Source organism: Melospiza georgiana, chromosome 8 (genome assembly GCF_028018845.1).
Source record: "Melospiza georgiana isolate bMelGeo1 chromosome 8, bMelGeo1.pri, whole genome shotgun sequence".
In the NCBI taxonomy this organism is placed as follows: Eukaryota; Metazoa; Chordata; class Aves; order Passeriformes; family Passerellidae; genus Melospiza; species Melospiza georgiana.
In genome coordinates this window covers 16,863,032-16,886,693 of record NC_080437.1, presented here as the reverse complement: position 1 = coordinate 16,886,693, position 23,662 = coordinate 16,863,032, and the positions used below count along the sequence as shown (strand labels likewise).

Sequence of the window (23,662 nt, the reverse complement as noted above, 5' to 3'; positions counted from 1 at the left end):
GGGGTCTTAGGTGCAGCAAAGATGAGGCCTAGAGAAATGGCAAGTCCTGTGGCAATGCGGACAATACTGTTGAAATTCTCAAAGACATACTGACCAACTTGCACAGAGTGATTAGTCTCCCTAGAAGCAGCAACATTAGGCAAAAAAGATTTTTGCAATACCTAAGCAACTGCTCAAATTTTATGTCTACCATATTTTCCATTCTGCTTTCTGTACAAGACCCCACAGACATGGATTAACTACACAATATTAACTGAGCTGGTACAAATGACTACAGGATCTCCTCCAACAAAGAGGTGATACCCCATATAAGCTTACTAGAATCTTTGAATTGGTTTCCTATTTCTACTCTCTAATGCAAGTATAAAGCTAGATTACAATTTTGTTTTCATTCCAGCTCTCAGAAGCCAAGAACATTGGAAGGACCTCATGCAGAGGTTTTCTAAATGTGATGTGTCAAAACAAAGTGTTCCAATGTGCACACATAAAGGTGGGCAAAGCAACTCATCTGCCCTGCAACAGTCTCTTTTCAGAGTGTACACATATTAAAGCATTGCAAGACTGCAAGACAAGTAAGTTCTTGCCACCTTCAAGGCATGACAAAGGCTAGCTTGATTCTACATGCAAGTGAGAAGGAGAACAATGTGACTATGGGGTCAAAAGGGATCCAGCATTCATGCCATCCAGCATTCATGCATGAAGGCATCTCACACAACAACTGCTGAAAACAAGAAACTGTTACGGCCTTACAACACTTTGGAAGGAGTAAAGGATTCTGCAACTTAACAAATACACCAAATGGGACATCCTTGAAGTGGGAAAAAAAAAGCCACCATCAGAGAAGCAAAATAGTACCACCATATGTTCTGGGAATATCCCAGAAACAAGCAGGGAAGCAACATTTTTCACACTTTCTACAGTTTCCCCACAACCTCACATTCATCTTTGTGGACAGAAGGCAGCTAAAATCACGTTCTACAACATTAGAACAAATTCAGCTGAGAGTCCCTCCCTGCAGCCCAGCACTATGCAATGCTGATCTGTGTTCCCTGGTGCAGCCTGCCCATCCAGCCTCCTTCCCTGACTGTAGCTCTGCAGGGCACACTCTGCTCTCCCACAGCCCTGACAGCATCCCAGGACTGTAGAAAGAAACTTGCTCTGTGGTGTACTTGGTTCATGCACCATACTGTGTTTATAAAGAGCTGGAGAGTCCGTGAAATGCATTTACACACAAAGATGACTCAGACACCTCAGACAACAGGGAAACATGCAGGTCTGCCCACAGATCAACCCGTACAAATTACGAGACACAAATAAAAGGAGATGCAAGAGGATTTTCTACACAAGCAACAGACAAGACTTCATATAACAATAATCCTTTTAGAAGACAGGCAGATTAGCAAAGAGACAACAGGAGGGGAAATATCCAAAGACACACCCAGGCAGATTCTTTACTGTTCCTGAAACAGTCTTGTACCAATGCTCTACGGTTTTCCAGGTGTGAGATGCTCGACTAATTTTTTCTATCTTTCCCATTTCCTCTACATGTTAAAGGGATTAAATTCCCTCTTCTCTTAACTTCTAGAAGTTCAGAGTTCTTCTAGAATAAAGAAACATGAAAACACATGCTGCTAACTCAGTAACTTAAAAACACAATTCTGTTCCTGGCTTAACAAGACACTCTTCAGTTAAACTCTGAAGAGAAACACAAAAGCCTCTCCTGCACATACTCCTCCCTCTTCCCACATTTTTCAGTTCTGGCATCCATAGTAAACAGCCTGGGCTCTGGACTGTGCTCCTGGCAGAAACACAAATCCTTAATGCTGAACTCATCAGCAATAAACACCAGGCACTCTGGATGTACCAGAGCCAAGGGGGGACTGATGAGGAAATACTCACTGCAAACACAGCCATGGATAGTGCCTTCCCCACTGCCAGCCCCACTCCTTCTCTTCCAGAGACAGCAACCCTTCATCCAGCCTGTCCCTGGGTTTGCCCTGTCCTCAACTGCCAAAACTCAGGTACATTTCTCACTTCAGTTAAGCTTCCAGAGAATTCTTTTTTGGGATGCAGGAAGAACACAGAGATTGCTTTTATTAAGTCTGACTAACTTATGATGCTAGTCTAACAAACAAGCCAAGTTCTGGCTTCTAAACACAAGCATTTACACCTGAAGAATTCTGGACTTTACTAAGACTTCATAAAATAAAAATTGTATCATACCAACACAGACTTCCCAATGACACAGAGTTGCAGCTTGTCATTCTCATATTCTCAGTTAAAAGAAAACAATATTAACTATTTCTCAACTTGATGACACTTCCGGGGTCACCACAAAGGAGCCAACAGTCAATGTGCAGTCACAAGAGGCACTTTTGGCTACCATCACACACAATAACCATGAATGCAGTGTAACTTCAAGAATATCTATTTATTAAGGACAAGCACCACAATAAAAAGTATTCCCAGAGCTTTCCTGAACTTTAGAGAGAGGAATGTAGAAGTAGAAGAAATTACTCTAATAATTTGCATCCACTTTTCCACTTTTGATGATAAATTAGACTCTCTGGCTATAGTGATAAACAGTTAAATGCAGTAATGAAATCTGTATCACTCTAGGAAGTTGCAAATGGAAGTTACTAACTACAATCCACTGCTTTGGCAGGTCCACACTGCAGTAGCTGAGCACCATTCACTGAAACCCTTACTGTTTCTTAAGAGATTTAGTAGATACAGAGAAAACACTTAAAAACAACTTAATCTTACATTAAATGTGACTTCATCTTCTGCTTGGGAAATGTAGTTTCCAGTGATGATATACTTATTTAGTCAAAGCCCTACAAATACCTTTATAATTTTTCCCCCTCCACATTTTCATACCTTTGGATTCCTACCAGGAGGTACAAATTTCTGGTCCTGAATCAATATCTACCTAACACAACACAGTACAAACTTCACATAAATTACTCCTTTCAGTTAAAGAAAGGAACTCAAATTTCAACCTGAGTATAGAAGTATATGTATATACATACACACACATGCACAAAATAACAAAAATTCAATTTCACACTTCTGGAAGGGAGGTATAACAAGACAGCAAAATATTTCAGTACCATTTCAGTATTTGTATTATTTCCTCCTTGCTCTTTAGTCAGCTAAAAAAAACGTCTCTGTATAGGTTACACTAAATGTACACAGGCATATTCAGGCCTTCTTTACATAGTTAGAAAGAACTCTGCTCCTCAAATCTGCCTCCAGCCTCTCTCAACCTCACCTATCTAGCCAAAACCTCAAACCTGCACATTGGCGTGTTAATAAGGATCTGTAAGAGACATGTAATGAATTCCAGTTATTGTCACACTCTGCCACAATAGTTCCCTCACAAAACTGACTTGAGCAAGCAGTGACAACCCAGAAGAAAGCTCAACATCAGTTAAAAATAGAGGTTTCAGGCATAAGGCATAATTACCTGCAATGTCTGCTTTAGGATCTATTTTGAACAGAGGACTTGTGCTGAACCACGTGATAGAAATTAATTTCACAGTGTGAAAGCTTGTTGGACAGCTCCCCAAATTAACAGTTGCAATCCACTTAGGAAAACAGTACTAAGAATTTCACAGAGGCCACTTGTAAGTTGTGCACAAAAATCGGCTTACAGAGAAAAGCCACTTCTCAGCATTTTGTGATGCTCTTCCTGGCACCATGGCTGCTCCTAAGATGAAAACCAGCTTTTTTTCATCCTTTTACTCAGTTTATAGCAAGACTATTTACAGAGTTTTGTCTACATAAATGAGTCCAGGCATCCTTAAATATAGCAGGGGTTTCTAAAAACCTTGCCAACTCTCTTCTAGTAATAAATTTACATTTACTTCTCAGAAGATGATTTAGGAGTTTCTTGCACATGATCTAATCAGTTGATTTACAGACTGCACTTCTGTATTCTGTAAAGGAATGCAGATCAGATCAGGGCTTGCTTGGATCATCTGAACATCTGAAGCCCCAAGTGAACACCCAAGTAATCCTGTATGTACCCTGGTGTGACCCTAACAATCCTACAACAAAACTTAGATTTCATTGTTCTCTCTTGCAGCTCAATTAACACCTTACAGACTGTGAAGAGAAGCTACAAATCCCTTATGGTCACCAGGTTTCTTCTTCCTGACTTATGCTGAAAGGAGTGCAACTGTACCTGCTTTAACCAAACAGCCTACAGCTGGCCTGAGATGCAATCTTCTAAAAAAACCACAAACAGCCAATATTAAATGGCTGAATACATCATAACTGGGGAAAGGAACCAGATATCTTTTAACTTAACTGGCCTAGGGCAAAAGACACACAGCAAGCAACAAATTACTCACAAAAGAACAGAAACTTTTTGTTTTCTTTGCAAAAAGCAAGATGTTTTGATGGGCTAAGGAGCGAGAAAGTACTGCTACAGATTCTTTAGGAATACAATTTGTCACAGGTCTATACAGAGAAGGAGCTCCATACTACAAAATGTGACACAGGAGATAGTAATGGCAATGAGATTAAAGGAGTCTTCTCATATTTCCTGCAGATAGTACAATCATGCCTAATTAATTGATACTGGGGTCACATGAGCCTTTATTTTCCTCTTTGTTCAAAACATCTATGGAAGAAGCTTTTAGGAGATCTCATCCCCAGGCAGGAAGAAGCTTCTCTCTTCATAAATCTAGTCCCCTGTTTGCTGCAAATGGGACTTTTAAAAATTCACAAAACAGTGTCACTCAATTAGAGAAAAATAAAAACCTCTTAAGGGCTTTAGGGAAAGAAAGAAAGAAAGAAATATTACTGCAGAACCCTTCAAGTCTGAGGCCTACCTGAAGTTCCCACACAAACTTTTAAACTTATTACTTTTAGTTAGCATGCACTTATTCTTTAATTTCAGCAGATGTATCTACTTCAACTGCAGCCAACTAGAAAACCAAAGTAAATTAAAAATAATTACAATTTTAAGAAGTCAAGCTCATATAACACACAGTCCTGCAAAGGAAACAGGAGTAGATGATCTCATCCCTCTAAAAACACATAAAAAGGTAAGGAATTGCTACTCTCAACAGAGCCTTTGCAACTAAATTCACAACATCTCCCTCTGGGCAGTTTTTCTGAGTGTCTCATACTTGGAATCGTAGTTTATATTCAAAGCAGAACTCAGTGACACTGCAAACCCTGCACTTGCTATGGGCCACCTAGGATTTCCTTTTCTTCAGCTGTTAACTCAAGTGGATCCAGCAGCTTCAGCTCTTGACATAGAGAAGAATGAGCAGAGCAAGCTCTTTCCTCCTCAGTACTAGCTCAGGGATTAAGTGGATGTATAGGTCACACACCATTAAGGGAACCCTTCTCTCTGGCATTTCATGTACTCAAAATCTTACCCATAAGAGATTTTCTCACCCAAGCACTTCTGCAGCTTCATTAGAAGTGACAACATTTGCAGACTAAAAATTATCTAAAACTTCTATTTATAAAAAAAGGAATAAAACCCCTGGCTACTTCAGAATCATCAATTAAGTGAAATAAAGATGAGCAGCGTAAATAGAACAAAAACAGTTCACATCAGCAGAAGGCCCAAGAAAATGTTTAGCTCTGTACAGGCCTGTGGAAGTCCTGTCATTGTGCCATAGCTCCTCAAACAGTTATTTCAGAATCGATCTCAGAAAACAGTATAACATTTTAAAGTTCTGTAACAGCACAATTGTGGGACAGATGAATGGATAAAATTACTCTGTCTCTTTAAGGCCAAACTATGAGAAAAGCAGAAAAAAGAAATTGTTGTAGTCACAAGTAATGCTGACATATTGGCACAGGTCTACCTGAAAGCAAGAACCAAGGAAAAAAAGTTTGGATGATGGTGAGGGATGGCCCTTAATTGTAGCATAGTTTCACATAATTGGTTTTTTTTTTTTTTTTTAACATCACCATACAGAAGGTGAAAAACGCTGCCTTGAGTTCACAGAAGAATGTATGCATGAATGTGCACTTTGTGTGCTGGGATGATCATTTCACAGAGGTTTTCATTCCAATTACAAGTTTATTGTAACAACATCCAGAATATAAGTATTGGTATCCACCATTAGTAAATGGCCAGATGAAATCAATACACTTCCATCATCACATAATCCACACAGCAGACTTCCACTTGAAAGCAGCTGTAGTCAGGTGTAATAAAAATCTGACTCATGCATTCAATGGCTGCTCTTTTAAAAGAGAAAGAACATTACAAAGAGGGTAAAGAAATCAAAGATCCCATAAACCAAAAGCACTTACAAATAGAGGTTTTCCACCCAAATGAAAATGAGCCCAGATAAGACCGCGTCACCTAGGTGTGCCGAGCCAAGACAGTAATCTTCCAAAAAGCATGGATTTACATGTTGAGATTTGCATTTTCAGTAAATGCACTACGTAATGCACTTGGGCGGGAGCCAGACTACCAGCTATTAAATTTAAAAGGATGAAAACCACTTCTGAGACTCCAAGAAGGAAAACTAATAGCCAGACACTTCAGACCCATTTTTGATGAGTCCAAGTAATACAATATCCAAATAGCTCCTGTCCCTATTCTCACCAATATTACTTCCCTGTCCCTGCCTCAAGTCTTAAGGAAACACTCCTACCTAATAAGAGATCTTCACTCCTGGTTTATGATGGGAAAGCTAACCATACCAGCTAGAATTTCTCACCAGTAATTTGCTAATAAAATATCATGAGACAATTAGGAAGCTGACTTTACTTCTGTTTTGTGCCAGACCACAATACCATGTGCTCCTCTCCAAACAAATCATTTCCTATTTCACACTGGTCACCAGCTCAGGCAAAGTGACCACCATTACACCATGATGAACTGAAACCATGTTTCCTCCCCTCCTACTTGACTCCAAAATGGTTTAAATATTCACCAGCTCACTCACACAAAACAAAACCAAGAAAAGGATGGGAACACTGAGGACTTACCTGAAAAATTCCGAGACACAAGCATCGTCGTGAGGATTGCACCCTGTGGGGAAGACAAAGCAGGGATTACAGAAAGTGTCACTTGAGAAAGAGGCTGGGCTGACCCATGGAGGACACAATGCATCAGTTACCAATGCAGAGGTACCCACTGAAGAACCCCAGTGTATCCAGGATTCCCATATGTGGCTCTTAGGCTCCACACAGGACTTCTCACGGTCCTGCCTTTCTAAAGCAGCAGCTAGATGCCAGGCAGGATAGCCTAGGAAATCTGAAATGGCACTAAGAATTAAACACATAGCTGCTTCCTAGATTTCACACAGCAGAGAGCCGCTTTGTGCATAGACCAGAGGCTTTGCCCCAGCTGCAGGCAACTGGTAACACTAGTACTGGAAGGTGCAGAGTGTTCAGAACTAAAAGTCCCAGAACTACCTGCTCTATTTCAACTCACTGGCAGAAACAAGAAGGGGTGAATATGTAGCAGAGGAGGCATGGGAAGCTTAGAGCTTGGAGAAAGAAACTATCCAGCTCTTCAGTACACTACTTCAGTGCCCTGTACTGGAGGATCACATAAGGTACTTCTCTAACACTGTGCTAGTCATGAAATGAAGTATTGCTGCTAGGAAGGCACTAACCTCAAATTCAGAGAACTAAAATCAAACCTAAAGTGAATTAAGATGTACTTACCTTTAGCTTCCTTCTAGCATTGAACTTTCTCAAGCATTCCACAGTCTCCTGCCTGTGCATCATTGATGCAACAGTGGATCGTTGCTGAAAAACAGAACAGCAGAAGGTCAAGAACATAGCCACACCAAATCAGCCAGGGAAGTTCATTCCACTTGCACACAATCAACACATTCAGGCTGACATGGCCAAGCCTCTCACCAATGCATGGACGCAAAGTACTGCAACTGGTTCATAACCTGAGAACTTCCAGCAAGACACATTTAATCAAGATTAAATGTGTGGGCTATGACAGGACTGCACCCAAGAAATTTATGAGTGAAGTAAAGGTGAGAATCAGTGCTCCCTGCCTTTCAGGCACACATAGGATTTAAGATAGTATGAAGACAAAGCCAGATGAACAAGCATACCCATGGGGAACTGACTTAGAGGCACTACAGAAAGGACCTGGGCTACATTAGCTACAGTTTGAAAGGGAAATTTCAAGCACTAAGGGAATACTTGTGAGCAGCAGCCTTCTTGGACATGGCAACCCCTTGAATGTAAGAGGTTGACTGGCAGAGGCCTTGGCACCTTTATATCAGTATTGCAGAAACAGATTCTCAGCATGTAAGAGAAAAGATCATGTATTGCTATTGTACCAATGGAAAAAAATGAGCATAATCTCTATGCAGTGATGCACATCTGTCATCCACAGCAGACTGGGATGCCATCAGCTGCTAAAAGACAAGTTCCCAGAAGTGTTGCAGCCATTAAGACCACAAAAGGAAACCAGAGACTGTTACTGCCAAGCATTTAGAGCGCATGAGGAAGCCACTGACTAATGCCAAAGGAGCTGTTGCTCTTGCATAGAACCCCAAGCCTGAATTCCCCTTACGAGGACAGTGGATGAATTTCTAACCTGGCAGGTAAGTGTGAATAAAATCTCCACTAACTTTCTCTTGCTTGGAAAAAATTCTGCAATACCCAAAAGAACTGTAAACTGTGTGCATATTCAGCTAGTTTCATGGGAAGTCTCTGCTTTGATCCTGTTGTCAAAGCTGGTCATCTATTGCAGTACACATGGCAGCGTGTGGGGAGAATGTAGCCAAAGTGTCCTCAAACAACTCTGGCTGGTTCCTCCAGCCAGTGATGTCCAGTTGTTCAATGTGCACTTACAAGAATCAGGACACATATTTCAGAAGTTCAGTGGTACTAAGACACTCAGTGTCTCAGATAAACTTTTAAACTTTTTAAGATTTCCTACAACATTTACTTTAAAGGAGCCATACATATCCAGAAAAAAACACGTTGTGCACACAGGGACTGCAAAGCAAAGGGAAACAACAGACTCAAGAGGAGGCAGCTTCAGCGAGAGGCTGACATGGCTGGGAAGTGAAATCAGCCTCTCCCTAGCTCAGAGAAGGAAAGTTGCCACAGGGAGTGGGCTATCATAATACAACTTTGGCTATAGGCATTGGGAGGAAAGTTTAATACACAGGAACTTGATTATAAGCATGCAAGGACGAAAAAAAATATATGCAGTCTCAGCTAGTGTGAAGTTTTGACTTCCAAGGAACTGCATCATCTTACAGCAGACAATCCTGTTAGACAGATGTTCACATAATTAGCTTTAAATTGCTATCTGTTGATTTGTGGTATAAGGACACCACCACCACAGTTTTTCAAGAGAAAATGGGCAAAGGAGCACACTCGATCCATCCCAGAAGTATATTCTGATATTACCAGAGCATCTGGTAAGACTTAGGTCAAACTATTTCATCGTCCAGAGATAAAAGTGCATCACTGCTGCCCTCCCCTACACCTACACCCAGCTGTGTTCTGGGATTTCCTTGCCAACTTTGAAAAAGATGAAAAATACTTATGTGTGAGGTCTGGCAAGGTAGAAGCTACATACACAGAGCAGCAAAAGATTTTTTGCTTATTTCAAGTTTACAGCCAGTTAAGCTGCAGCATAGCAGAAATTTCCCAAATATTGCTAAGATGCTATACCATAAACTGAAGCAGAGATGAAGAACAAAATGGTCCTAAAGTTTTTGTCTGATGCCAAACTCTATTTGATAATTTAGGATGCTATGGATTGGAAAAGATGTGGGGAAAAAACCAGAAACTGTGGACACTAACAAAATTCTAAAAGAACAAGGGATTTTTTTTTACTACTGTGGCAATAAAAGCACCACAGCATGACAAAGTTGGCTTGTTGAAGGTCAGTATCCCCCCCAAAAAATATAATCTGAAATATTTGAAATTGTAGTGAGGGGTGGAATGTGGTGGTTTTGCCACCACAGAAATATACTGGGTCCTTCAAGTCTTCCTAGCATGTCCATTGAAGGCAAAGCACAAATTAAGCTGTAATAAGGAGAACACTTACACAAACCCATGGGTGTTTGAGAGCCTGGTCAGCTGTGATGCGCTTCGCTGGGTTTATCGTCAGCATCTGGTTGATCAAATTCTTGGCTTCGGGAGTCACAGTGTCCCACTCAGGTGATGGGAACTAAAAGAGGAAGAAGGAACAGATGATGAACTGAACAGAAATATCTTCTACTAGCAGAAGAGATACTTCCCTGCTACACAGCTAAATTCCAGCCTTTGCCCTTTTGATGCCAGGGCTAACACATTTGCAAAACCCACTAGTTTTTGTGAAAACTCATACTGAACAAAAATCATCCAGAATCCAACAAATGAATGGTACCAGACAGCAGAACACACCTGTACCATTCACCAGACATAAGCAAGAAGATTAAGAGTCTAAAAACCTTTTAGGAATCACTCAGAGCTTTGAATTTCTTTCAGTCAAAAAAGTAAAGTCACAGACCTTTTTAACCAAGTTCTTACGTGAAAAACACGGGTGCTATCTTTTTTTACCCCACCCGTCTCTTTCTATAGCATACTAAAAGCTCTAACAGCTTATGAAAAATCACAAGCAGTTAACTACAGCAAAACTGCATGAAAGCAAAACCCACTAACAGGGAACATCTCACAGGTACACTTTTCCCACCACAAAACACAATATCCTGGAACAAAACCAGTCACTTGGGTGTAGCAACCCACCAGCAAGTTGTTAGCAACCAGCTAACATACCAATATCTTTACTTGGGGGGCAAGAGAGATGTAACAGTGGATGGGAATACAGAAGCATTAAACAAAGAAAATAATTTTAAGTATTTCAGCTCCTGATCATCCATGAGGGTAACTGTTCTCTGTTATAATTCCAGCAATGATAAAGATGAGATATTTACACCATCCGGTACAGGCTTGCATGTGGTATGGATGACAGCATGCTGAGATTAAATCCTATGAATCCACTGTACAAATACAGGTGAACTTCAGAACACAAATATGCTGTTGGGGTAAAGCTCCCTGTCTTTAAGTGGGAGAAAAAAATGGATTTATCCTGAAAACATTTCCTTACAGTAATGCATAATTTAGAAAAAGTTTATTCCATCTTTTCTTTCTCACGCTTTTTTATTGCTTTATTCTTTATTTTATGTTGGGTCATAACAATACACCTGCTGTATTTGATTTGCATATAATCTCATTTCTGCATTTGCAGGTATCACTAAGGCATTATACAATTTGTTCTGCAAACACTGCATGAGGATACTCAAAAATCATGATACTGAAGTTTCAAGCAAGGACAATTTTCCCACACCTGAACTCTGAAGTATTCATGGTAATGTCTTGCAAAACATCTGCCCAACAGCACAAAAAAAAATTAGAAAAAAAAATCATTGTTTTCACTGTTGCCATTTCCTGTCTTGTCAAGGGAGAACAACAGACTGGTCATGTGCCAACAAGCCCCTTGGTGCTGGGTAAGGACACCAGGGACAGGTGCATCAGTAAAATGCAGCAATTTTCTATCAGGCCAAATGAGGGAAGGATCTAGTTTTTGTTCACTATAGATAAGAATTTGTTCACTATTGATAAGAATTCAAAAACAATAGATGGGTAAGGAGGAATCAGGCACTTGAGTCTTCATGATTTATAGAAAGAGGTATTTAATCCCTGAAGTGCTTTGAAAATCCCCATTGATATAATTATTGGAAAAATGCTTCAAATAAGAAGAACCAACACAAAAACTGGAGGAGCAGCAAGGCAAGAGAGGAACACAAGTCCATTTAAAGCTATCAAGTACAAAGACATCACTTTGCTTTCACTCAGGAGAGCCACAGAGCCAGGACATAGGCAGACTTTTGTGCTCACCAGTACAGCTGCTCTCATGGTCTCAAGCACAGAAGCTGGGAGGTAACTGGCAGAAGGAGTCCAGCAGAACCCTCACCTTTGGGGGTTTTATTTTTGTTTAATTCAAACCACAAGACAGCCTACAAAAAGAACTCCCCAACTTTCTCTTGATATTCATGCCCACAGGCTTTGAGCTAGGATTTCCAGGAGTTCCTTTTTCCCTCTCAAGCCTCTCATTACATGGAAGAATTTATGTCAAACATTAAAGCTGTGGTACTCAAATTATATTTTATTCCACCTTTGCTTTCTTCAGTACTAACCTCCTTGCTATTCCTCTTCCAGGCACTTTTTACACCTCAGTTTTGCTGTGCTCTAAGAAGTGTTCCATGATCTGCTTGGTTTTTTACAAGAGCCTCCAACCCAATCCACCATGCTGATCCCCACCACAAAGCCACCCCTCCAATGGTCCCCCACCATTCAGTCTTCTCACTGGGCTCCTTGCTTTCCATGGACTACAGCACAGAGAAGTACAAGACCATAACTGAAGCTAATATTCTACAGAATACATCCCCATACTTTTTATTAGGCCTTGACAAAGACAAGCTCCTTCATTATTCTATCTTCCCTCTACTCCACGAAAAATATCAGCATTACTAGAAGATACCATTTCCCACCTCTGCATTTCCCTAACAAGTGCCAGTGTTCTAGTGCCCACTGTGATGCTTTCCCTTCATATCCCTCCAGCAGCCCCAGCCAGGGCTGTATCCCAGGCAGTGAAGACAGCGAGGTGTATGAGCACGTCAAACATCACTTGGCACAGAAGCTTGGCCTGCTGCAGGACACCAGGTACAACAGTGCCATGTCTGGATGGCTTCTACACCCATGCAGTACTCAGCAAGAAAGTGCCCTTACGTCATAGGCTCCGGCCTTGATCTGCTGATAGAGTTTGTGCTGATCTTCATCCCAAAAGGGAGGGTACCCCACTAGTAATATGTACAGAATCACTCCTGGGAGGGAGAGACACAGATACACTATGGTTAGGCTAATATGCCATTTATTCCTTCAGCCCCTCTTCCTTCCCTCCTGACAGTCCCCAAGGCAATGACTGCTCCATAGATTCATTTGCCATCATTTTTAGCCTTCTGAGATAGCAAAGCACAGTACAAATCTGTCACCTGCTGGACCTCACCCTGGCACTTCATGTTCAGCTCTTAACGCCAGTGTCAGGAGCTAGAACGAGCTGCATAATGTCCTTCTACCCTCCTCTGGCTACCATGCCTGGTGAGCCACAACCCCCAGCTGCTCTCAGAGTAAGATGAAGTCACATCTCCTAGGGTTCCTGGGCAGCAAGGGATGTTTTAGGAAGGACTCTGTTTTTAGATGCTTACTGTGCATGGTGTTGGGACACAAATGACACTGACAAAGCTGACACTCCTGGCCTGCAGAGAACTACTTAGTCCATGTCAGGCAACACTGATATCACAAATCTTTAAACTTATCTGTCCCAGATATATTAACACTTACTTAGTTTCTTTTAAAAAAATCATCCCTCTTCAGTATTTAATCTTTTACATAGTTAGTGTAATAGGAAATTGCTACAGTTATCTAAACAACTGACTCTGCAAAGCATAGACAGGTCCTATCTCTTGAGTCTCAAACATCTGATAGATGGCCCAAGGAAAAGATTAGGAGCCAGAATCAAGTGAGTTCAGGCTCCAGTATTCATTCCATCTACACAAAGTGCTTATCCTCAATTGTGCCTTCATGTCTCCACCCAGTAAGAAGGAGCACTGTGCACCCTCCCAGCAAAAGGCTACAAGAAATCATTCTTTTACATGGAATGATGTTGTTTAAGTGTAAAACATTTGTCAAATCTTACCACATGCCCATATATCCACTGGTTTTCCATAAGGATCTTTTCTCAAGACTTCAGGGGAGAGGTAGCCTGGAGTACCAGCAAACCCTGCCAGAAAATGGATGACATGAAGTACTTACAGTACCCAAGCAGAAGAGAGACTGCCATATCCACAAAATCCACTAGTGGTAACTAACAAATTCCAAAACCTGTCTCTCCCACCCTTCATCTCTTATTTGCTAGAGCTGTCTCTTGGTAAACCAGCAAAAGGAGGCAAGAAACCCTAAAATAAAACAGAAAATCAGATGGGATCCAGTGCCTGTGTACTGCAAAAAAACCAGACAAATAAGAGGGACCATGTCAACTACCTGGGCACAAACTTGTATGCCAGGCCTTATATAATTGTTACATATAATGGCTTGGAGTTTGAAAACACAAGACACAAATGGGACACATCTGATTGCTGAGCGGTATGGGGAGACCAGGAAAAGAAGTAGTTTTTCCAGAATCTGCAGCATTGCAGAGTATCAGAGCTGATTTTTAACCTGAAAAAGTCTCATTTCTAAATGTGCTTTAGCTAAGCAAAGATAAAGTCAGATCCAAATGTGCCTGAGGAAGGCTGGGTCAAATGCATTTCTGTAAAGTGACCAAACAAAATTCCAGATGTCTACACTTCTGAGTAGTAGGAAAGTTCAGATCAGGGTCTAAACTTAGCAGCTGCATTCATCTCTGACACTAGCATCTACTGTAAACTAAGAAGAAAAATAGAGAAACACATAGCCATTTTTTCTCTCTTTCTTTATTAGTTTTTCCTCTATTTCACCTAGGCTTGAGCCTAAGACCCAGAGGCTGTCGTGCTTGGCAAAGAAACAGCCAAATACAGAGAAGTGTGCTGGAAGAGCTGAGACAAAGTACTCAGGATGCAACTCAATCAGCCACCAGAAAACAGGGGAGCAAAGCTGGGGAAGCTCAAACAGTCTTACCAAACCAGGCCTGCTGCTCTCCCTGGACTTCTATAGCCAGTCCGAAGTCAGCCAGTTTGACAGCAGCACCCTTACATTTACTCGCTAGTAGTAAATTCTCAGGCTGAGGAGAAGAAAGAAAAAAGAGAGTAAGAATGAAAGACTGACATCCTTGTTAAAACCTTTTACCTAGGATTCACATCACTAAATTGCACCTGCTGACTGAATTTAGCATGCAGTACTAAACCTGTTCAGAAGACACAGCAACAGCAAAGAATAACCTTGACCTAGAGTGGCAGAAAATTGTCAAGTCTAACACAAATCCTCTGGCTCCTCCGTGGGAGACAGAGCCTCTTCCAACCCAGCCCATACATTACATGCTGACACCAGAGGGCACTGGCAGTACAGCTCCTGCAGCACTTAAGCCAAAATTCTCTTCTGCCCTCCTCAGAGAGGATAACTGGGAGGAGGGGAAAGGGAAGCCGGGGAAGAAGGGAGGGACAATGCAGGAGATACAATCTGCAGTGATGTTTCTCCCCTTGAACATTAGACAGCCCCCAAGGCACTGAAAAAGTAAATATGATGCTAATAAGGGCTGCCAAACACACTGCTGTAATGTGGGAAGGCATCATCTGGCTAGGCAGTAGTTTTCATCCCTTATAGAAAAAGCCTCAGCCTCAAACTGGCATAAGCAGCACAGCAGTGCGTATTCTTGTAAGCAATTTTTTCATGCTACACATTTACAGCAGCATAAAATATTCTGTCTTGCTACTGCTGCCATCACCTATCCAAGAAGCAACTATGTCACTTTTTCCATGTGCTAGGAATGGGAGACAGACTTTTGACCCTCATATTTCCACCCTGAATGAATCTCACTCAAACCATAATTCTCTTGTGTTCCAGCACAGGACTTCAGCAGAAGGCTTTACACAGCTCCAAAAAGTGGACTGAGAATTGGCAGCTTCCTCTGAAGTACCAGAGCAGCTAGCTACATGGGACCCCTTGAAACCCCAAAGCCTTTAAGCTGATGGCTATTACGGCTTTGCAGGAAAATCAACTTGAAGATAGGCAGGTGAAACAGTGGTTTCTCATCCTAACTTCTTCTCATCTTTTATGCAATTTGTTATCAAGTTGATTTTTTAACAGAGCAGGATGAATACTTGGAAATCCAGAAACAGGAGCTTGTCTCGGTTTCAAAAATCTGAAAAGGGTTTTTTTGTAGCCTGTTCACTATTTCCACCCCATAGCAACTCTTTAGCCCTGTTCTGCCTGACAGGCACAAGATGCTTTGCTCACTCATCCGCTCTGAAGTACTGGGCATGTGCCTATTTCCACCTTGAATGAAAGGAGAAAAGCCTTCCTCAACACAGTCCTTGCCATAAGCAGCAGGTAAGGAAGGACAGCTGGGTCTGAGTACATTTGGACGCCACTGGCTTTTCACTATATGGCAAGAAGAAAAGATTGTAGTAATTAGGCTACACTAATGAAAATTCACCCTATAAACAAGACCCTAAAGCAGAAGATCAATTAAATATTCTGAACATCCCTCTCAACTGCAGATTGCACCTAGGCTTAGCTTGACTAAGAGCAACATTTAAGACAGACTTTTGCTAGTTAAGCACTTTGTACCTCTATTTTAGAAGCAAACACCTTAAAGCTAATGGTGCTTATCCATGTGCATGTTTGCCAACATATGGGCTGTCTCAGGTTTCACATACGTTTTGGTGAGGATGTGAATGCACCCCCTAATTTCTTACAGTCCCTATAGGCAGCTCAACGTTTGACATTCTTTAATGGCATGTCAGCCAAAAGACAGGCTTATGAGAGTGAGGTGCAAAAGACAAAACCTTACTTGAAGCTGGCTCTGCAGTTATTACACACTGACCCTGAAGGCCAAGCTTTTGAAGAGGAGCTAAATGTTAAATAAAAAGCACAGGAACTTTCATTGCTAAAAGGAATGGTTACTCCTCAGGCCTGGATAGTTTCAGACAATCAGAGCAAGCAACAGAAGAAACATATTAATTACAACAAGGAGTGTCTAGAAGCTGATAAATTCTGAACACGTTGCTAGCTTTCCTACAAACAAAACTTATGGAAGAAAACCAGATTATATTTGAACACAATGAAAGCTTCTTCTGTACTGGAAACATTATTGATTTTCATAGACTCCCTAATTTTGGGCACTAGTGCCTCTTGGATGCTGCTTTCTCAGGAGCTGGTGTTGGGTCTAATCAGGAGCAGCCACAGTCCACAGTAGATCATTTACTTTTTTTCACAGTGTAGTGAAGCAGAAGGTCAAAAGTGTTGCATGGGAGTTTGTCAGAAACACAAAGGGTTCTCCACTAGATCAAAACACCAGAAGAACACTGCTACCAAGCTTGCAGCGTGCTTTTACCTTGCTCTCTGCAAAATACTTTTCTACCTTCCCCCTCACACATTGTTTAACAAGCCCAAACCAACACTAGCAGCAGGTGTCATCCTGCATTAATTTAACTGGACTGTTGGTGACCATCACCATTGCCACTTTAGACAGAGAAGGCTCCAGGGCACGCAGACTTTCCTGCACAAATCTCTTCATTCTGGAGCCTGCCCAGCTCCCAGCACAGCTGCCCAGTTTAGGAGTTTAGGAGACTCTACTGTGGAGGCTTAGGGGCTATAAATGTGTTATAATGTGTCAAATGATTGATTCATCCAGTCTTTAACTGGCCAGCAGTTTTGGTTTTAGATTAGAAGTGCTTCTACTGATGAGAGAAGAAAGAAGTAACACAAAAAATTCTTGTTGAACATCTCTGCCCGTGCGCAGTGGCATGTATTTGGCAACACTGCAGAATAAAAATATACATGCTCTGTGCAGACAAACTCATCCTGGCAGATTGAACAAAGATTGCTCCAGGTCTCTAGAGATCTCTTCAATCACAAACTAGAAAGTGTCCTTCATTATAATGAATCCTACCCAAGTTTCTCTGGAAGCATACTTCTCTCCAAGATTCACAACTATCCTGGAGCTGCCTCAGAGAAGCTGAGAGCTGGCAAGTTTCACAAAGACTGAAAACCTCCTTGGGAGGTCATCACACCCTCTAGCCCTCTAGAAAACTCTGAAGAAGCAAATTCGTGCTTCAGGAACCCCTGAACCCAGTTCAAGTAAAGAAAAAAAAAACCCAAAACAACAAAACCAAACTCAAAAAAAGCCCACGCAAAAATCTCTGCCAGCTGGCAACACAATATTCCTGTCTTGCCTCTTCCAATGATCCCCTGGCTGCTCTCCTCAGACTACAGCACAGAGGAAACATTACCTTCAAGTCCCTGTGCACAATATCATGCTGGTGAATGTGATTCACACTCTCCAGTATCTGATGAATACAGTGGCTGCAAGATAAAAGGGAGAGACACACAAAGTTATGCACACACATTTAACATCTCATCTCGTCCCAGAACTACCTCCCTAACTTATATATTTGTACTACAGGGCATTCAAGATCTCATGCTGAATGTCTTCCTCGTGAGCAGTGGATGCCACAGCTCAGCACCATCATAGCTGAACAACCCCAGCCCGCCCAGCAACAGTATGCCAAACATCCTTTCTGTAGCAGGACCACAAAGCCTCTCTCCTACCTCCCATCCTTTCCTTCCTTCCCTTCCCATCATACTACGCCTCTCACTTGCTCCTTCAGCCTACAGTGCCCACCCCACACAGAACAACCAAGGTATCTGAGTATCTTCAAACAGCAGCCAAAATTGTGCAAGCAAGATCAAATCACTCCAGGAAACATTCCACCGGGCTAGTCCTGAGCAAAGAATAAACTTTGGGAGAGCAGCAGCCTCCCCCAGAAAATTCAGGATGACGACACCTGGGTGCCTGCCAGTTTGCAAAGCTTTCAGAGCAGCATCTCAAGCACTTTATATACACAATGTGCACACACACCCGCTTGCTGGGTGCCTTTTAAGTACAGATCCCACTTAAGGGGTTAGTAATCTGAAAAGCAGACTCAGTCCGTTAAGTGCAGCGTGCTGCACTCCCCCAGCTCACAGAAAACCCTGGCTCTGCCATTCCCACTGCTGTAAACCATAGGGACAAAAACAAGATGTTATTTACACCTGTCGCATAACAACAGCACAATCCACCCATGAGTGAGATTCCAGGTCAGAACCATCCCACCCATTAAACATTTACTGGCTCCCAAGGGTGCATGTGGAACAGAAGAGGGATTTTGACAACTATGGCTGGGCAGTAAGCACGCAGATGTGGACAACTCAGAGAGGTCTATGTTCTCACTGTAGGATCTCTCAGATGCTTCATTGACTTCTACAAATCTCAGAGGAAGAAATTTGAAATAAGTGAAATATTTGAGGAAAGAAAAAAAGGCTACAGGAAAAGATGGGAAGAGGGTGAGGAGAGGAGGTACAGGACTGTGTATTTGCTATCCCCCGCCCTCTGGAGCTGGCAGTATGATCCTCAGGGTCGGAATCCATGAAAATCTCCCTGCTCCCAAAACAAAAATGTATAATTAGAACAGAGCTGAGTCTGAGCGAGAGAGATTTTCTGGCCAAAAATGGCAAAAGTGTGAGGTGTCCCAGGCGAGCCAAACACGGCACATTGGCACAGACCTCGCTCCCTCGCTCTCTCAGACTGCTCTGGAATTCAGCACAGCATGGGGAGAGAAAGGGAGGAGTTTCACTCTGTCATCTTGTGGGCACTTGGAGACCTGACCAGCTGACAGTCAGAGGGCTGAGCACCCTAAGGAAGGCTCACAGACAGTCCTCCTTTTCCCCTAACCCTGCCATAATTTTCCTGAGCAGTGTCAGTCACTGACAGCTTTTGAGCACTTCAGGGAGCAGGCACTGGCAAGAGGAACAGGGGAAGGATTGTGATTGATAACCTCAAAACTTCCCAACTTCAAGGCAGAGAGGCATGATTGACTGTGTATCCATCTGAGATGCTATGCCTACAGGATCTGTACACCCCACTGAAAACACCTATGGGGCTCTCAGACCTCTCTGCCAGGAGCTCCAGCAGAGCTGATGAGTTCACTGGCCTTCCCAATCACCAGATGGCTCCTGGCAGAGCACACAGGGCAGTGCCTCATTTGAAAGCCTGCAATGACCAGAAGACACACACTGTAAATGAACCACAGGGAAAGCACTTAAGTGCCTGCAGACTCCATTAGCAGTACCTACACCAACACCCCAGGCCACACTCTCTTTCCCTCCCTGCACTCAGTACCTTTGTCCTTAAAGTACTGCCTACCAAGCTCAACCTGCCATGGTACCCACTACTTCCTTCTTAGTCCTCTCTTCTCATGGCTCCCCTGATTTCTGCTTCAGCAAGGGTTACTATGGGATAAGAACATGACTGGCTGTTCAGTCTGCAGGGTGAAATGTCACCATTGGGCCACTCTGAGGCCATGCAAAAGCAGAGCAGGAGGGGTCTAATCCCCTTTGATTCCAGATGCTGCATGTCCAGCAGATGGATCGGTCAGACAACACCCTCAGCTACTGCTGCACATAACATCCACCCTGTATAAACAGGGACACGCACATGCCACTTCAGGAAACTCACAAGTGGGAGAGAGGGGACACATTCAGGAACAGAAGGGCATAACTGAATCTTTTTAATGTCAAAATATGAAGGCTGCTCTCTCATGTTGTGCCTTCTGTCACTGCACTGACCAGCTGACAGTCAGAGAGGGCTTCCACAGAAACACAGCCTTCAAAGCCCCCTCTCCTCACTGTCCTGTAAACATTACCTAGACACAGGCAAATTGAATGGATCTGCCCAACAGCAGTGGCACTTCACTGGGAACCCTGCTAGAAGAAGAAAAGGGCCAAGCAGGCAGCACCCTCACAGCTCTCCCTTATGTTTGCTCTGTAAGGACATTCTGTCACCAAAAAGGCCATGTAGACAAAACTGCTAACAGTGGATCTCCCAGCAAAGAGCACAGCATCTGCAAGTGGCAGAGACAGCAATGTCTCCAAGTGGGCAAGGGCTAGAGCTGTACTGAGTCAGGCTGTCTGGTGACAATTAAGTTCATGCTAATAGCAGAAAGAGGATTTGTTTTATCCAGACAAGGGGCAAGAGTGTTAGAACACAGTCACACGCAGATCAGCAGTCAGGAAACTCATTCCACTTGTACACGTACATGGAACATGCATGCAAGGGTCTGGAAACAGTCTTACCTGGCATCTGCTTCACTGTAGTATTCTCTAGCAACAATATCTTCAAAGAGCTCCCCTCCAGTAACCCTGGAGTGCAAAAGAACAAAGGATGTTACAGAGTCCATGCTTGTACAGTTAAAGGATGTATATGGCCACCCACCTGGGCCCTTGGCCAGAGCCTGCATGGGTTACTGCCTTCCAGGGGAACCAGGGCAGAGCTCCACCACCATGGCACCAGCACTGCTATATCCACATGACTGAGCCCTTGGATTGCCTTTGCACCAGCAGTGCACAGGACACTGTGGACACACTGTGCACGAATTGCCCACACACCCCTGCTGAGCAGAGGTGTATGCTGAGCTTGGGAAGGACCCCTGTTGGGCTGCCTCAGAGACAAAAATCAGTCTCCATACACAGGATAGACATTCTTTGCCATCCCACACTTACACCTGGTGCCAGGAGCTTTCCTGGTCTGTCCCCACCACACAGTCAATGGATTTTTGTCAAATAGGCCAGAGGTCTATTAGAGGTATTTACAGGTCTCAAAAGAGAAGGGGAGAATGCTACTAATGCAGGTGCTATTTATTCCACTCTTAGTCAACCGCCAATGTGACTGCATCACTGGTGAAGCATCAGAGACAGACACTTACAGATCAAAGACGAGGTAATGGAAACCTTCTTCTGAAATACTGTCATGGAGTCGCACTGCAAAAACAATCAAGAATTGGAGATTTACAGAGCATGTAGCAAATATGACACTTCACAAATCAAACTCATGCACACAACCAAGTCCTCCCTCAGCCCACTCAGTCTATTAATTCCCCATGCCCTTTACTCTGTGTGCTCCCTTAGTGACCTATTTTCTTCTGTTATCTCAAAGGAACAGATGGGTGTCCTGTACACACATTCACCCTTCTCCAGCATCAAAACAAGCTCTCAGTATTTTTGATCTCCTGTTCATTCTTCTTCTCTAATGTTTCAGTACCCTCCTTTCACATCTGCCAACTTTATCCTACATGCTCATATTTTGGCATTTCTCCCAATCCATTATTTCGTAAAACAAACCTTTTTCCCAAGTCCTGAAACAAGCCCTCAATCCGTAAATTAACTCTGACTGTACTGGCATGTCAGTAACACAATGGTCTCCTTTCTGCCATTTATCTGTAAGGCTTAACTATGTTCTCTTCTGTTATTTCTTTTTCCTCACTTCATTCTGGTTTACACTGCAAATCCTTACCCAAAATTCAGAACCACTTTCTTGTCTCATTTTTCTGACCCGCTTGTTTCCACAGACATATCTGATCACATTCCGCTTCTCAAAATTTCATCCACCTTCAGCTATCCCTCCTTAATTCTGCTCCTATTACCTAAATTAACTTTCATCTTTTACTGTTCCATGTCCCAGGCTCATGATGGGCCCCTATCCCCTAATATTTTGGGATCTCTGAGGTTCTGATCTCTGAGGCTCTGTTCTCCTTTCCCCATGTTACATATCGGCAGTAACTACTGTATCTATGCATTCAGCACAATGCCATTTCCTCTTGCCTGATTCAAAATCTCCATTTCTTTGACCATTCTTGGATACCTAAGCACTATTGTAACCCAAGAGGAGAAACTTCATATGGCTACAGAAACCATACTTTTTGCTTTTTTCCTCTGCTGCAGAGCATCACTCTTTCCCTGCCAATCAGCCACACGTTAGCAATTCTCTTTCACTCGATTCCTAAGCCTTCACATCCTGACTAGAACAAGACGTCTTCTTCATATGACCATCTATAATCTTTGTCTATTGATTCACCCAAGTAAAGCAACTAGCTGAGACAAGACTGGGTCTCAGTCACTTTAACACCTTGTAATTGAGTATTGACCAAAGCAGAGTTGACTGTTCTCATCGTTACAAGAAAAATCTCATTACCCTGCTCTGTCACTTCAATGGTACCTTTGCCTCTCTTCCCTATCTGCCATTCTCTTCCACATACATCGCAGGTGACCTTCCTTGATTTTTCCAGCATCTTGATTTTCTCTCTGTCAGTATCAAGAAGTCAGTTTGCACCTCTTATCAGTGCATGACATCAACTACCATCATCACTGTCTTGGGAAGATTTCAAACTAGCACTGGGCACACTGGAACAGCTTTTGCACATGTTGTCAGTGCTCTTCTTTATTCCTTGCAACCCTCCTTTGTTCAGGCACCCTTCCATGTGCATGCAAACACACTCAAACCCAGGAGAGAGAGTAGCACTGACGTGCAGAGACCAGTACCCTTCCTCAGAGGATTTAATTCTTTCCTTGTTCTTTTTGCCTGCTGATTCCCATTTTTTTTTTCCCTTTATCTCTGACCTAGTCCCTTGGCCAGTTTCATCTCCTTAGCATTTCTACTGCATACCTAACTGCAGGGGTTTGGGAAGAGCACTCCATCCACCAAAATGCTGTGAACAAGCCAGGGCAGCATTCAGGTGCAACATGCTGCTCCTAATGTGTGAAACAGACACATCACCCTGACCAACTATGTCCTGTAAATCACTTGCTGCAAACAAAAGAGTCTTCCAAGCACACAGTTTTAGTTGGGTTTGTAATAACTTTATTGTAACGCAAATTTGTGTTTACAAGAAAACTTGCCTCCCGAGCACTTGGCAGAAAGCAGCAGAGGCGGAATTACAAAAACACAAGTGAGAAGAAAGGTATTTCCTAGGAGAGAAGATTTCCATTCAAGATTGGAAACAGGATGGAAAGCAGCTGAAAGAGACACTTGGATTTCCAGCGCAGGGCAGTTTGCACTCCAGTGAAGACTGCTTGAGGTGAAAACAGGACAAAGCACATCAACAAGAGCTGAAACCCAGAACACAGGCAAAAGTCT

The 23,662-nt window shown here is 42.7% G+C and overlaps 1 protein-coding gene across 15 annotated transcripts in view; it reads right to left on the bottom strand.

Annotated features, from left to right (window-relative positions):
- CAMK2G (calcium/calmodulin dependent protein kinase II gamma) overlaps window positions 1–23,662 on the bottom strand; it is a 117,123-nt gene that overhangs the window by 29,398 nt on the left and 64,063 nt on the right. For all 15 annotated transcript variants that reach the window (XM_058029334.1, XM_058029335.1, XM_058029341.1 and 12 more), the window contains exons 4-12: window positions 21,456–21,510; window positions 20,827–20,892; window positions 17,946–18,018; window positions 14,674–14,776; window positions 13,715–13,798; window positions 12,748–12,842; window positions 10,025–10,147; window positions 7,657–7,740; window positions 6,973–7,015 (exon numbers count right to left, since the gene is read on the bottom strand). In XM_058029334.1, coding sequence (XP_057885317.1) covers window positions 6,973–7,015; window positions 7,657–7,740; window positions 10,025–10,147; window positions 12,748–12,842; window positions 13,715–13,798; window positions 14,674–14,776; window positions 17,946–18,018; window positions 20,827–20,892; window positions 21,456–21,510 — 726 coding nt within the window. The remainder of the gene's footprint in view (window positions 1–6,972; window positions 7,016–7,656; window positions 7,741–10,024; window positions 10,148–12,747; window positions 12,843–13,714; window positions 13,799–14,673; window positions 14,777–17,945; window positions 18,019–20,826; window positions 20,893–21,455; window positions 21,511–23,662) is intronic.